The following is a 12,166-nucleotide window of genomic DNA, read 5'->3' as shown; positions in this document are numbered from 1 at the left end:
TTTTCCCAATGAGATCTTCCGATCAAACAATATTTTTGCAAAGTCAAGATTCTATGCCGCGAGATTGGAGAAATCGATCCACAGTCTCGGGTTAGCGATGCTCGTATGAAGCGGATACCCATCCACGGATTAAGGCCAGAGTATCGTAGTTTTGGTACCGCTATTCAAAGGTGGGCGGCCCAACCGAGTATTACCGAGTTCGAGAATATTTTTGCCGGACAAGAAGCCTTAGCAAAACATTTAGCCGGTGTGTCGTTTAAAACCGAGAGCGAAGCCTTGTATGTCGGAAGAAAGGAGAAGCATCGGTTTAGTAAAAATCATAACCGTAATTGTGAGAAAGGCAAGGGTAAGTACTGGGAAAACGAGAAATGTCACCAATCGAAGAAGAGAGAATAAAACCGGCAAGGCTGGGTTGGCAACTTTGAAGAAGATTCATCAAACGAAGAGAACCGAGACAAGGAATCAAGGGACCAACCAAAGAAATTTTCTTTTAGGTGCCATAACTGTGGACAAAAAGGGCATATGGCAAGGTATTGTCGAGAGCTTAGGGAGGAAGGTAATGCAGTTGTGGTTAAAGAAAAAGAACCGTGGGATGTGGAGGCTAATATAGCCGAGGTTCAAGAAAAATACGCAGTTGACACCGAATTCAAACCGAACCTGATAGATGAATGGTTTGAAGTAGGCTCCTGTTGGTGGAAAACTTCGGAAGCAGTGCCAGATTCGAATCAATTGAAGGTAACCTTGGAATCATCTGTTGTTATTTTGAATCAAGATGATGAGGAAATCGTGGTTGAAGAAGAAAATACGGTTGATCAAGACGTAACCGTAACCGTGACAGTAACCGAACAAGACGAGAAAGAAACCGTGTTGGATGAAGTGCACGAGGAGGTAGTTCTGTCTCTTGTTATGGGTTTTCATGGTGGAATAGAAAACGCTGAAGATCAACAAACCAACAAGGTTGACGTTGGAGTTTGCATGAGGTTCATGCAAAGTTCGGGTATCTGAATGAACGAACGAATAAAGGAGTTGAGTTCGAGAGGGAGCATACATCGAGTGGGAATGGAAAAATTATTTTAAGTACCATGATAGTTGGTCATGAAGTTGAGACATCAAAAGTTGTTTCCTATCTAAAATTGGGTGATGCAGTTCTAAACAGTGGTAATCTCGAAACTAGCTCATTTGTAACCAGGAAAAAGAAGCCTGAACGTAGAGTGAAAAGGCTGAATCCAAGGATCAAGCTCAAAGAGGTGCGAGCTTTACAGATCTTGGGGGAACAATTGAAGTTGGTATTGAGATGGAGTGTAAAATTTGGAGCAACACCAACTTGAAGGACCCGAATGGTTAATACAAAAAGTATAAGGGTGGTATGGAAGATCTGAATATCCAAAGTTCAGAGACCAAGTTGAATAACTTGGTGTCATAGTTATATTTCATTTATTATTAAATTAATTAGAAGTGTAGTTTAATTATGTTTCCAAGTTTGAGTAGGATTAGAATTGTGGGTGTTATATAAACTCATCAAAAGGTTTATTTCTAGTAGAGTAGAAAAGTACTTTGTTCTTGTTTCTTATTAATGAAAAGAGTCGCATATCAAGTCCCGGATCGATAATCAAACACCAACTAAACGAATAACCCTCGTTTATATTAATCAGAAATTCTAACTCAAAAACTGATTACAAACCTTCAAACCCTAACTCGGTTTGACTCTTGATGAACCCTAACTCGGTTATATCCCGTGTGTGTCTCTAGATGAACCCTAACTCGGTTACATCTCGTGCCCCCACACTCTATAATGTCTAACCATGACATGCTTATATAGACTAACCGAACTTGCTACCCAAGATATTACCTATTATAATTACAATACAATTAGGAAACATAACATAACTAGGAAACATAACCAACTATGACTAGCTTGTCAACATTGGTCCCTCAAGTTCACCGACTTGTGACTTGGAGTCCGAAATTACTTCCAACAATCACCCCCTAATTTCTAACTCGAAATAGGTGGCTCTTCAACTACAAGCACGTCTTTTTTGCCCTGTTTGATTTGACTCATGAACTTGATCTTCTCGGTTTTCACAACTATCTTGGCCTTGATCTCCCCGGAACTTTTCTTGATCCATAGATGTGTTCTTTGGCTACCGCGAACTCGACTACCTTTGTGGCCTTGTCCCCGACCACTCACTCGGTCGTATGAACTCGCATAACCACTCCTTTGGCTACAATCCCGATCATCTAATCAAGCGAACATCAATCCTCTTGATCTTCTTAGTGAGCACCCGGTTCGATCCAACAAATCAAAACCTTAGTCAACAAACTTGATTGCTTCACACAACTGACTTCTCGTCTCGTTCTTGATTGCTTTACACAATCGGTCTTCCTCTGATCAATCTATCACAGATTGATAGTTTTCTTCTTCACCAGTATAACACCGCACCACCCAAATCACTCAAGGAACACACCGGTATCACACACCCCTCGCAGGTGATAAATTTCTTATGCAACCTGAATTGCTCAGATTGATCGTAGTTGTCTCGCACAACCCCTTGCTCCACTCCGTTGGAACAAATACGAACAACTCCGTTCCGAACAACTTTTCAGAACCAAACCCACTTGCTCAAATCTTGGTTAAAACCTAACTCGTTTAACCCATATAAAAACAAACTCTGAATTGAACCCGCTTTTCCAACTCGAATAACTACAGTCAGTGTGGACGATGGTCAAACCGTGCTTGCTTAACCAATATAAATAAACAAAGCCAAAAATTAACTTGTTTCCTTTTATTTGAATTCCTCGTTGACAACAAGAAGAAACAAATATAACCTTTTAATCTTTTGACTTTTCTTCCTTTTACACCTTTTTTAATTTTTAATCACAATAGCAAATACCCACACAATTAGAAAATCTAATAAACCGTAACAGCAGATCGACTTACTGGTGACGGAACCCTATATCCTTTTCTTTGACCAACTGCCAAAATAGAGCACAACCCAAGTGAACACCTTCGATCAAACAAACTTTTGTCTATACAGTAAACACGTCTTGACCACCACGTCAAAACCCAAGTCGCGAAAACTGCTTGATCACAACCCGTCTTGATCGTGAGCACCTTCAATCGCAATTGCCCGATCCAAACTTGATAGGCCTTCTTCTTATTGATTTCTTGTACTTGGCTCTGATACCAATTCAAGTCCCAGATCGATAATCAAACACCAACTAAACGAATAACCCTCATTTATATTAATCAGAAAATCTAACTCAAAAACTGATTACAAACCTTCAAACCCTAACTCGGTTTGACTCTTGATGAACCGTAACTCTGTTACATCTAGATGAACCCTAACTAGGTTACATCTCGTGTGTGTCTCTAGATGAACCCTAACTCGGTTACATCTCGTGCCACCACACTCTATAATGTCTAACCATGACATGCTTATATAGACTAACCTAACTTGTTATCCAAGATATTACCTATTATAATTACAATACAATTAGGAAACATAATATAAATAGGAAACATAACCAACTATGACTAGCTTGTCAACATGGGTCCCTCAAGTTCATCGACTTATGACTTGGAGTCCGAAATTACTTCCAACAGCATAAACGTTTTATGCAATATCGTATATGGTTTTTTGATTCACTTCTCAAATGTTTAACAATATTTGCTTCTTTTATTTTGTAGAGCTTCAATTACTATTTACCACAATAATATTCTGAGTTTAAACAAATTTGAGACCATTATTATAAATGGTTAGCTACATATATAAATATGTACACGTCCTATATTTCAACATTAGTACAAGTTTCTGCAAAACCGTACTGCATATATTCAAATCCATGATTGGATTGGGTAATTGTATCTGAACGAATTCAAGCTACTTATATGTGTAAATATATCCAATGAATCCAACTTTTCATTTTCATGATCTTCTTCTTTCACCACCACCTGCATGCTCATAATAACACAAAAAGTTTAAGAATTTGTAGTTTCAAAAATTATTTTATTTATCATATTTGTTCTTACATGCATAGACTTCACATCTTCATCTGTGTCTTCTTCATGAGTGTTACAAGTGTTTCTATGGTGATCAAAGAATTCTTCATTCTTGGCAAACCTTCCTCTTACTCGAGGCCTGCTGTCGGCTAGGGTTTTGCGACACGCATACTGTAAGAAAATTGTAGTCAGACGATTTTAGAAAATGGATTAATTCATGTAACTAGAGTTCTTGATATATCCAAAAAGTTGACAAATGTTTATTCACTAAATTTTCATATATTTCACTTCTTTTTCAAGGAAAACTATTATCTTTTATTCTTTTAAGAATCAGTTTAAAAAATTAAGTTTATATTTATATTTGTAATAGATATTTGTTTCTACCGTTATATCTTTGTTGTTTGTATTGTTTTACCATCTCTTTTTTTATTATCTATATGTATATAAAATTTACAAAAAAGTTAAATAAATAAATAATATTTTTATAAAAAGATAAAAAGTTCTTAAAAGAAATTAAGAAAACAATATTCTTACTAATTAATTATTAAAAACATTTTAAAAAACATCTAAAGATAAGCTTGATGCCCCGTGACGCAACAATATGATTTAGTTGCACCATTTATTGATCTAATGTGTTGCGATCGAATATAAAAATTTAGCCTAACACAACCTTTATTTTACAAAAACAGTTGTATCAAACAGAGTTACACTAGACCTAATACAACGTTTTTGTTACATGTGCAACTCTTTCTAAAAAGTTGCAACTTGAAAAGGTTGTATCAGATTTTTTTTTATTAGTGACATACGGATCTGCTAGGTCAGCATGAAAATCCATCATGCCATAATGAAAAGCTGTTGTGCTAGAATACACGCATCAAGAGTTGTTTCTTGTTTGATTTATTTTTTGTAAAAGTCAATTGTGGTTTCTACAACACCATGACTAGTTTAGTGAATTTTCATTTTAGAAAAGGCAGAAGATGATTGGAATTGTACGTGTACCTTGATCTTCTTGCTGAAGTTTCTCTCATTTCTTTTCTTCATGTATCTATGAATCTTCTCTTTTCATTCTTCGCTAGTTAGTTTGTTAGGCACTCTAAAGCTTTCAGATTCTAAACTTGCGTTTTCGAGAGGTGCCAATGGCGGATTACAACACCCACCTCCATTGTTAACGAGATGTTGGCTTTCATCACTAAGTACCTTTAATTCAAACAAGATCAACAAAAAATGTACGGATGGTAATGGACCGGTTTGCAACAGGTATTGGTAGTTTCAGTCCCACTTCAGGCCGAATACCTGTTGGGTATCAGTCGGTTAATTGCTTGCCGGCTAATTGGTATAATCGTTTGTTAACAGTTACTGATTGTGATTTTCAAATACATTTCTTACCAATTTTAGTTTGAAATATAACTTTATTACTCAAGTTAAAAACATGATTTAGTGAATGAGCTAGCTACTGGTGATAAAAAAACAAAAACAAAATATTTAAGGGGTATTGTTTGGAGATACAGGTATGTAAGTTTCATATAGTCAGGTAGGTATGATCACCTAATACATACCCGGTCCCATACCCGTAATTCCGTAAACCTTTTTAAAATAAATCCCATAACCAAATACTCGTCGAGTCATGACTGAAACATGATTATTACCTGGAGTTGATCATTAGAATTATAAGGGCGTGGGAGAGGATCCAAGCAGAAGATGCCATCATTATCGCCACGAAAATCTAGTTCATGAGCCTGAATCTCATTCGATAAGGACATATTCCCATTGAAAATTCCACAACTTTCCATCGGTAAGATGGGGTTTGAGTTTCTTGATGCAAGGTAAGGATGATCAAGAAAACAATTGCTAGGGGATGAAGGGTTGTTCAACCGCATGCACTTTGAAGGTGGCATCGATAGGTAGTCGTTTTCACATCCCATCGATCCCATCATAGAGACAACATCGGTCTGATCATTTGGAAGAGGGTACGGTGGAATACGCGAAATCTGGTTTTCAAGTAGAGATATGTCAAATTGATCATCTTGATGACTAAAAGAATATTGTTGGAGGTTTGTGAAATCTAGAGGGGTAGATATGTCATTTTCTAAAGCTTTTTCTTCAAACATGGCGGTGAAGTAACCGTCGCCACAGTCAGAAGTGGTGGTTGCGGGCATAGCATAATTGATCATATCAGGAGGGAAAGAGAGGTTTTTAGCGTAGGATGATTGTTCTTCATAACAATAATTTGATACAGAAGTAACATCTGAATTTTGTATGGTCTCCTTGAATAAATCTGATTCACAAAACTCCAATATTTGATCACTCAAAGGGCTTGATGCATGTTCCTAATGACACAAAAGATTATAATTAAAAACTTTAACAAACAATGTTAACATATAATTTTAAAATTTTGTACCATGACTCTTCATGTTTTTTATTCCTATACATGTGTGATTAAATATCAAGTATCTACTTTAATACCATAACTTAAACCTAACATCGTTGTCGATGGTGACAGAGATATGAATACCAAAAGAAGAGATATTTGTGATTACAACTTCGAAAACGACATGCTTTAAATTTGTTTGGTAAAATGATTGAATTTAGGCATGCGGGCAGCGTAGTTTTCTTATAGATATTGACGTACCGCTAACTTAACAAACCTTAAAAATCTATGTCAAAAATGACGGGCAACCCATATAGGACACGCCACCATGGAGGGTTAGTATCTTCTATCGTAGCGTTTTATATAAACAAATGATTTACCATATGAGGTTGACCAAGGGGGTGTACGAGGTCGTGCCACATTCTTCGGGCCAGATTATTTAAAGGAATATATTCTAACACAAAGAGTTGTTGGAGAAACAATGATTCGGAATTAAAACCTGCGACTTCTGAAAACCTTTTCGTGTAGGCTCCAAGAAAATTTAAAGAACTGAAAATTTTGCTTCTAGAGAAAGAGAGAAAGACAGACGAGTAAGATGGAACAAAGGTACGTTAGATTGGTGAATTAAGGATTCGAAGGTTGGTTTGGTTATATAATGAATAATGTCTGTACATTGTGTTTATTCTCCTAGAACTCCTCCTAGCCACACACTGACCATGTCAAGTGTGGTTTTGTCCTATCTGGCATCGTCTTGCTTGCGTGGGCCGCGTGGCACCTAATCAGTCAACCAACAACTTCATTGAATTTCACTTGACCCATAGAAATTTTCAGGCTATAAATAATCTGATTGTACATATGAATGTGACAAATATCCGAGAGAGTACGAAATTGTAAAGTGATAAATCTTTAAAATATAATGGATTCTAAATTTAACAGCTACAAGTCTAGAACTTAAAAACTTAAATAAACACGTAAATTAAAATAATAAATGATTTGCACATTCAAACATTTATATAATGATAAGGAACTGTTAAAACTGAGTTAAATTTTTAGTGAGGGTATGAAGCTCGATAGAATTGATAGAATTTAGGTTTGAAAACCAATTCAAACGGTCTATAGCTCGTCGAGACCCTCTTTTCAATGCTTATGGGGCCTGTAACTTTACTCATAGCCCAAGTTAGGCTTTTCACTTTTTATGCTAGAGCCTTTTCTGGCTCGTTTGCCTTCGTATAACCGGTTCAAATAAGAGGATCCTAAATTTTGAATCAATAGGCGTATCATATGTATCTAAAGTATATGTATATATCAAATATAAAAAAAATTATGAAATTAGGCAATTGATTTCCAAGAATATGTAGCCACTAAAGGTTAAAAATTTGTTACAACCCACACTTATTGGGTGATGAGGGGATATGAGAGAATAAAGCTTGTAGAAACCAAAAAGAAGTAGCTTGCATTACCCACAAAATTATGAAATTAGGCAATTGATTTTCAAGAATATGTAGCCACTAAAGTTTAGAAATTTGTTACAACCCACACTTATTGGGTGATGAGGGGATATGAGAGAATAAAGCTTGTAGAAACCAAAAAGAAGTAGCTTGCATTACCCACCATATCTTTTTATTCCAAGTTCTAGCTAGCTAGACCTACAAAGTCGATCTAGGTTAAGTTGTAACAAACAAAAACCATTTTCATTAGGTAATTACTTGAAGTCAGTTTCAATCATATATGTAGAAGCAAGAAAAAATTGGTGGTCCATGATCAGCGCGCTTTTAGTTTGTTCTATCAAAGATGACTGTGTCGTCTCGATCAATCATCAACCTTTAGCACATCTTCCTTTAGCTCGCTTTTGAAAAAGTTTTTAGCCTTGGAATCTTGAGTTTTACATTGCATGATGGAAATTGATTAGGTTTGCCAAAATGTATGCTTGTTGGAGGTTTATGATTTGACAGACTGTGTCAAAAAGCTTTGTTCGATGTCTTGACAACATGTATATAGAAGTCCAAGAAAAAGGGTGTTTAAAATACCAAAAGTCTTAACTCATTCTATACATATTTACACTCACCAAGGGACCTAGTACATAATATGCAAGATCAAACGGTATAGTTTACTTTTTGGGGGTCCCGATCAAATACAAATTAAATTAACATGCTAATTATGATAATCAAATACTGTAGTTATATATATACAACATAGTGTAATTATAGTGTAATATAACTACAACATAGTATAATTACATAATTACACTAGATCATCACCAACGCCCTGCTTGCGGTGCGTACATATAATGTACATATGTGTGAACCCTCGGGTGGGTAAAAGTGAAATTGCACTAATTTTGACGTTATTTTACTAATCTCATGAAAATAACGTTAAAAGTGGCGGGAGGTTGATTAGGCATCATGTGGTGGCGTTAATAGCCGAAAGACAAGGGTACATGCACCAATTAGTCGGTGTCCCGATGATTGAGTGCTACGTGTCTTATGTCTAAGGCTTGATGCAAAACTACTATTGAGCCGGGGGTCTCACCGGAAGCATCAGGGTATGGGTAAGTTTGTCTACATCTTACCATCCTCAAACACTATCATATCTTTGTGATTGGTGGAATATACTGAGTACGATGATGATGACAGCGTTAAATTTCATCTACCATTTTGTATATTACTATTTCCCAACCCCCCTCCCCGATTATCTATGGCCGACACCAGATTCGTTACTTAAGATCGACGGTCGAAAAAAAATGTTGGGTTCGTCACCATCCTCATGAAGCTATGGTACGTGTGACTTTAGTGACCAAAAAGAAATGGGTAAATAACGATGGGTAAATAACGAAATACTTAGTCAAAGCTTTTCCATTGGCTCACTACAAGCATTCATGGTAGCTTCCTTTCCATATTATATATATATTAATTGTAAAGGTCCGTGGTACTCACAATTTGTTACTGTACTACCTAGACAGATTTTTTAGCATGTGGTACAAGCCCCTACAGCGTTAATGTTGGCATTCTCTCATGGTTTGTTTTGGACGGTGCTTCTGACAACTACAAGTTTCTTCTATCTGGTTCTTCTCTTCACGTATTATCACCATAATCTTTGATTTCTTCCTTTTACGTTTCCACCGATTGTTTCCATTATCTCCGATTGTTATGTTATCGGGTTCGATTTACGAACCGAAGGCAACGATCGTGTGGTTGTGGAAGTGCTCCAGTGTTGGGAAGTAATGGCTGTTAAATCTAGGGTTTATAACGTCGGTTGTCGTTACCTCGCCGCCGATTGTTGCCGGATTCGATCTACGAATCATAGGCGGTGATCGTCTGGCGGTGGCAGTGCTCCGGTGTGGGCAATCCTTCGTTGTCGATTGCATAGGCGGACCATCAAGAGGGTAGGGATGGGCTGTGCCCCCCCTGATTTTGGGCCTAGAACATATGATACTAACTCATACATATTATGACTATATATCCATGTATATCCATTTGACCCCCGCCCCCCAAACCAAAGAATTGACAACCACCAACTTTGAATTAGTGATTTAAGATGGTGAAACATTTCTCATCAAAAGATAATTGTAATATAACCATGTACTTTACTAGACTACATCATATGTCTTGATTAATTATCAAGTAAAACAAAGCTTCTTCATAGATTTTAGATGGTAAAAGGAGTTTAGCTCATAATGAGCATGATGATAAACATTAAGATGAATGATGATAACAAATACATGATTAAACTTGGAACAATCTAACCAATTGTAGATGAATCTTCCTTCTTAATGATGGTAATGATGGTTGATGATGATGGTTGATGGTGGTGACCTTCAAGCCTTCAAACTCTTCACTAGATCTTTAATGTGAGTGTTAGTGTGTGTTTTTATAAGTGAAAATCGGATAGAACTCTTTTCAAGGCACACCAAATGAGTGCAACATGAGCCACTATTTATAGGCAATCTGGAGTGTGAGGCATTGCCCCGTGGTTGGTGGGCACGCCCCGTGCATTTTTATGACATGTGCGAGATTTGTTTTGTCTTTTTTGCAAGGTGGCCACGGCCCCGTGGTTGATAGGCACGGCCCCGTGGTTTTTAGTGACATGTGCTAATTCTTCTTTGTCTTTTCTGTGTTCTCATTCACGGCCCCGTGTTTGGTAGGCACGGCCCCGTGCTTTCGCTTCCAAATTTTGTCTTTTCTTGTGTTCAGAAGCATGGGGGCGTGTTTCTTGAGGCATGGGGGCGTATTTCTTTGTTTTCTTGTGTTTTCTTTTGTTTTTCTTCGTCTTTTTGCTTTTTTCTTTGTTTGGGGCTTGGTTTCACCTGAAATTATGTTTTATTATGATAAGTAGCCTTTTATGCTATGTTATTTGATAGAAATTACAGTTTTTAGAGATTATTTGATGCCGAAAAGATGTATATTTCTATGTACATCTATCATCATGTCTTTCAGCTCCCAGAAGAGATTCACGTGAAATCAACTGTTGTTGTCTGTAAACTCGGTGGTGGAGGTTTTCGATCCATTGCATCTGACTCCCGATTAAAGCTTTATCCAGTTCCCGGTTCTCCTCCAGCTTAGCCACTAGAACAGCCAAATCATCTTAATCCTTCACCACCTTCTCATTCACTTTCTGCTGATCCTTGACGAACTGGATCAGATGATGTTCCCGCTTGACCCTTAATTTGTGCGAGACCTCAAGTGCCTTTATCTTATCAAGGATAGGATCTTGGAAGACTGCAGTTTGCCTTGACATTCCTTGGGAAATGAATGTAGGTGTAAGGATAGTTGAATGTGTGATTAAATGGTTGTTTGTGTGGGCATAGTGATGGTTTGGGTTGGGAGAGTTGAAGGAACAACTATAGGTAAGCTGGTAGTTTCGATTTTTTAGTTGTAGATATGGGTATGGTTTGGGTCGAGGGTGAGGATAGGAAAGTAGAATCCCAGTGTGAGTGATGTTTTATAGGTGACGCTTGGGCGAATGTCGGGGATCCTAAGGTTTGGATAGGTGGAGGAGAGGATAATGTTTGGGTTGGTTGTGTAGTGGTTGCAGGTGCAAGGTTGAATAAAGGATGGAATGGCGTTGTGGTAGATTCAGATAGGTTTGGTAGGGTGGAACCCTAGATCGTTGGTCTCTATGTGAATGTGAGAGTTCGGGAGAGGTTATGGGTTTGTCCTGAAGGTTTAAGGGAATGGATTTGGTCTTGGTTCTAGCTTTGGCTTTGGTTTTCATTTTTGGTACTTGTAATTGTTTTTCTTTCATTGCAGCTAGGGTCCGGGTTAGGGCTTCGGTTGTTCCTACGTAGGGATTGGGTTGAGGTGTGGTTGGGGTCTCGGTCGGAATGGAAGGCACTGAAGTGAAGATTACCTTAAATGAAGTCGGTATCTTCATAGGAGTTAACGTCTGGGAGTCAGCCAGTTTCTTCAGTCGCTTTAAGGGCCTTGCAGGGTCTTCAACAGCAGCAGAAGGACCACATGCAGAAGGCTTGCTGCCGGCCTTCCTCTTCATAGCTTCCAACCGTTGATCATGAAGCTTTTTTGTTCAATGCTCCCCCTCGATCTCAGTATCCGTCTTTGTGGTCTCATCATCGCCACGCGCATCACCACTATTACTGTCATCCCCGTCACCACCGCCACCGGATTCCTCAACATCACTTAACAGTTTCGTCTCCACAAACAATCCAAACTTCCTTCCAGGCAGCTCCCCTCTATACACATATCCCCCATGAGCTAGAAGATCCAACATGGATTTGTAAACAGTTTAACGAACCATATTTTCATGATATGGTTCGGTAGGTTCCAACTCATTTCCTTCATCAT

The 12,166-nt window shown here is 37.9% G+C and overlaps 1 protein-coding gene across 1 annotated transcript; it reads right to left on the bottom strand.

Moving 5' to 3' along the window:
• Nucleotides 1-3,835: 3,835 nt before the first annotated feature.
• LOC143553311 (uncharacterized) lies at nt 3,836-11,855 on the bottom strand. The gene is made up of 4 exons (XM_077043332.1): nt 11,715-11,855; nt 5,647-6,327; nt 4,031-4,171; nt 3,836-3,952 (listed from the first exon to the last, which is right to left on the bottom strand). Exons 1-4 carry the CDS (start codon nt 11,853-11,855, stop codon nt 3,836-3,838), a joined length of 1,080 nt encoding a protein of 359 aa, XP_076899447.1.
• Between the last annotated feature and the right edge of the window lie 311 nt (nt 11,856-12,166).

Source organism: Bidens hawaiensis, unplaced genomic scaffold, assembly GCF_021521415.1.
Source record: "Bidens hawaiensis isolate Kalapana, Puna unplaced genomic scaffold, B.hawaiensis_p1.1 tig00017165_1, whole genome shotgun sequence".
In the NCBI taxonomy this organism is placed as follows: Eukaryota; Viridiplantae; Streptophyta; class Magnoliopsida; order Asterales; family Asteraceae; genus Bidens; species Bidens hawaiensis.
Note: the sequence above shows the minus strand (reverse complement) of the source record. Positions and strands in the feature narration are given on the sequence as shown.

What these genes read in the sequence shown, in the direction of transcription:
- LOC143553311 (XM_077043332.1), bottom strand. Translation starts at nt 11,855, where the DNA reads ATGAAGAGGAAGGCCGGCAGCAAGCCTTCTGCATGTGGTCCTTCTGCT. An exon ending in AGATACCGACTTCATTTAAG is followed by an intron (nt 6,328 to 11,714) that starts GTAATCTTCACT and finishes TTGTGTCATTAG; the next exon opens with GAACATGCATCAAGCCCTTT. An exon ending in AAGATGTGAAGTCTATGCAT is followed by an intron (nt 3,953 to 4,030) that starts GTAAGAACAAAT and finishes ATGAGCATGCAG; the next exon opens with GTGGTGGTGAAAGAAGAAGA.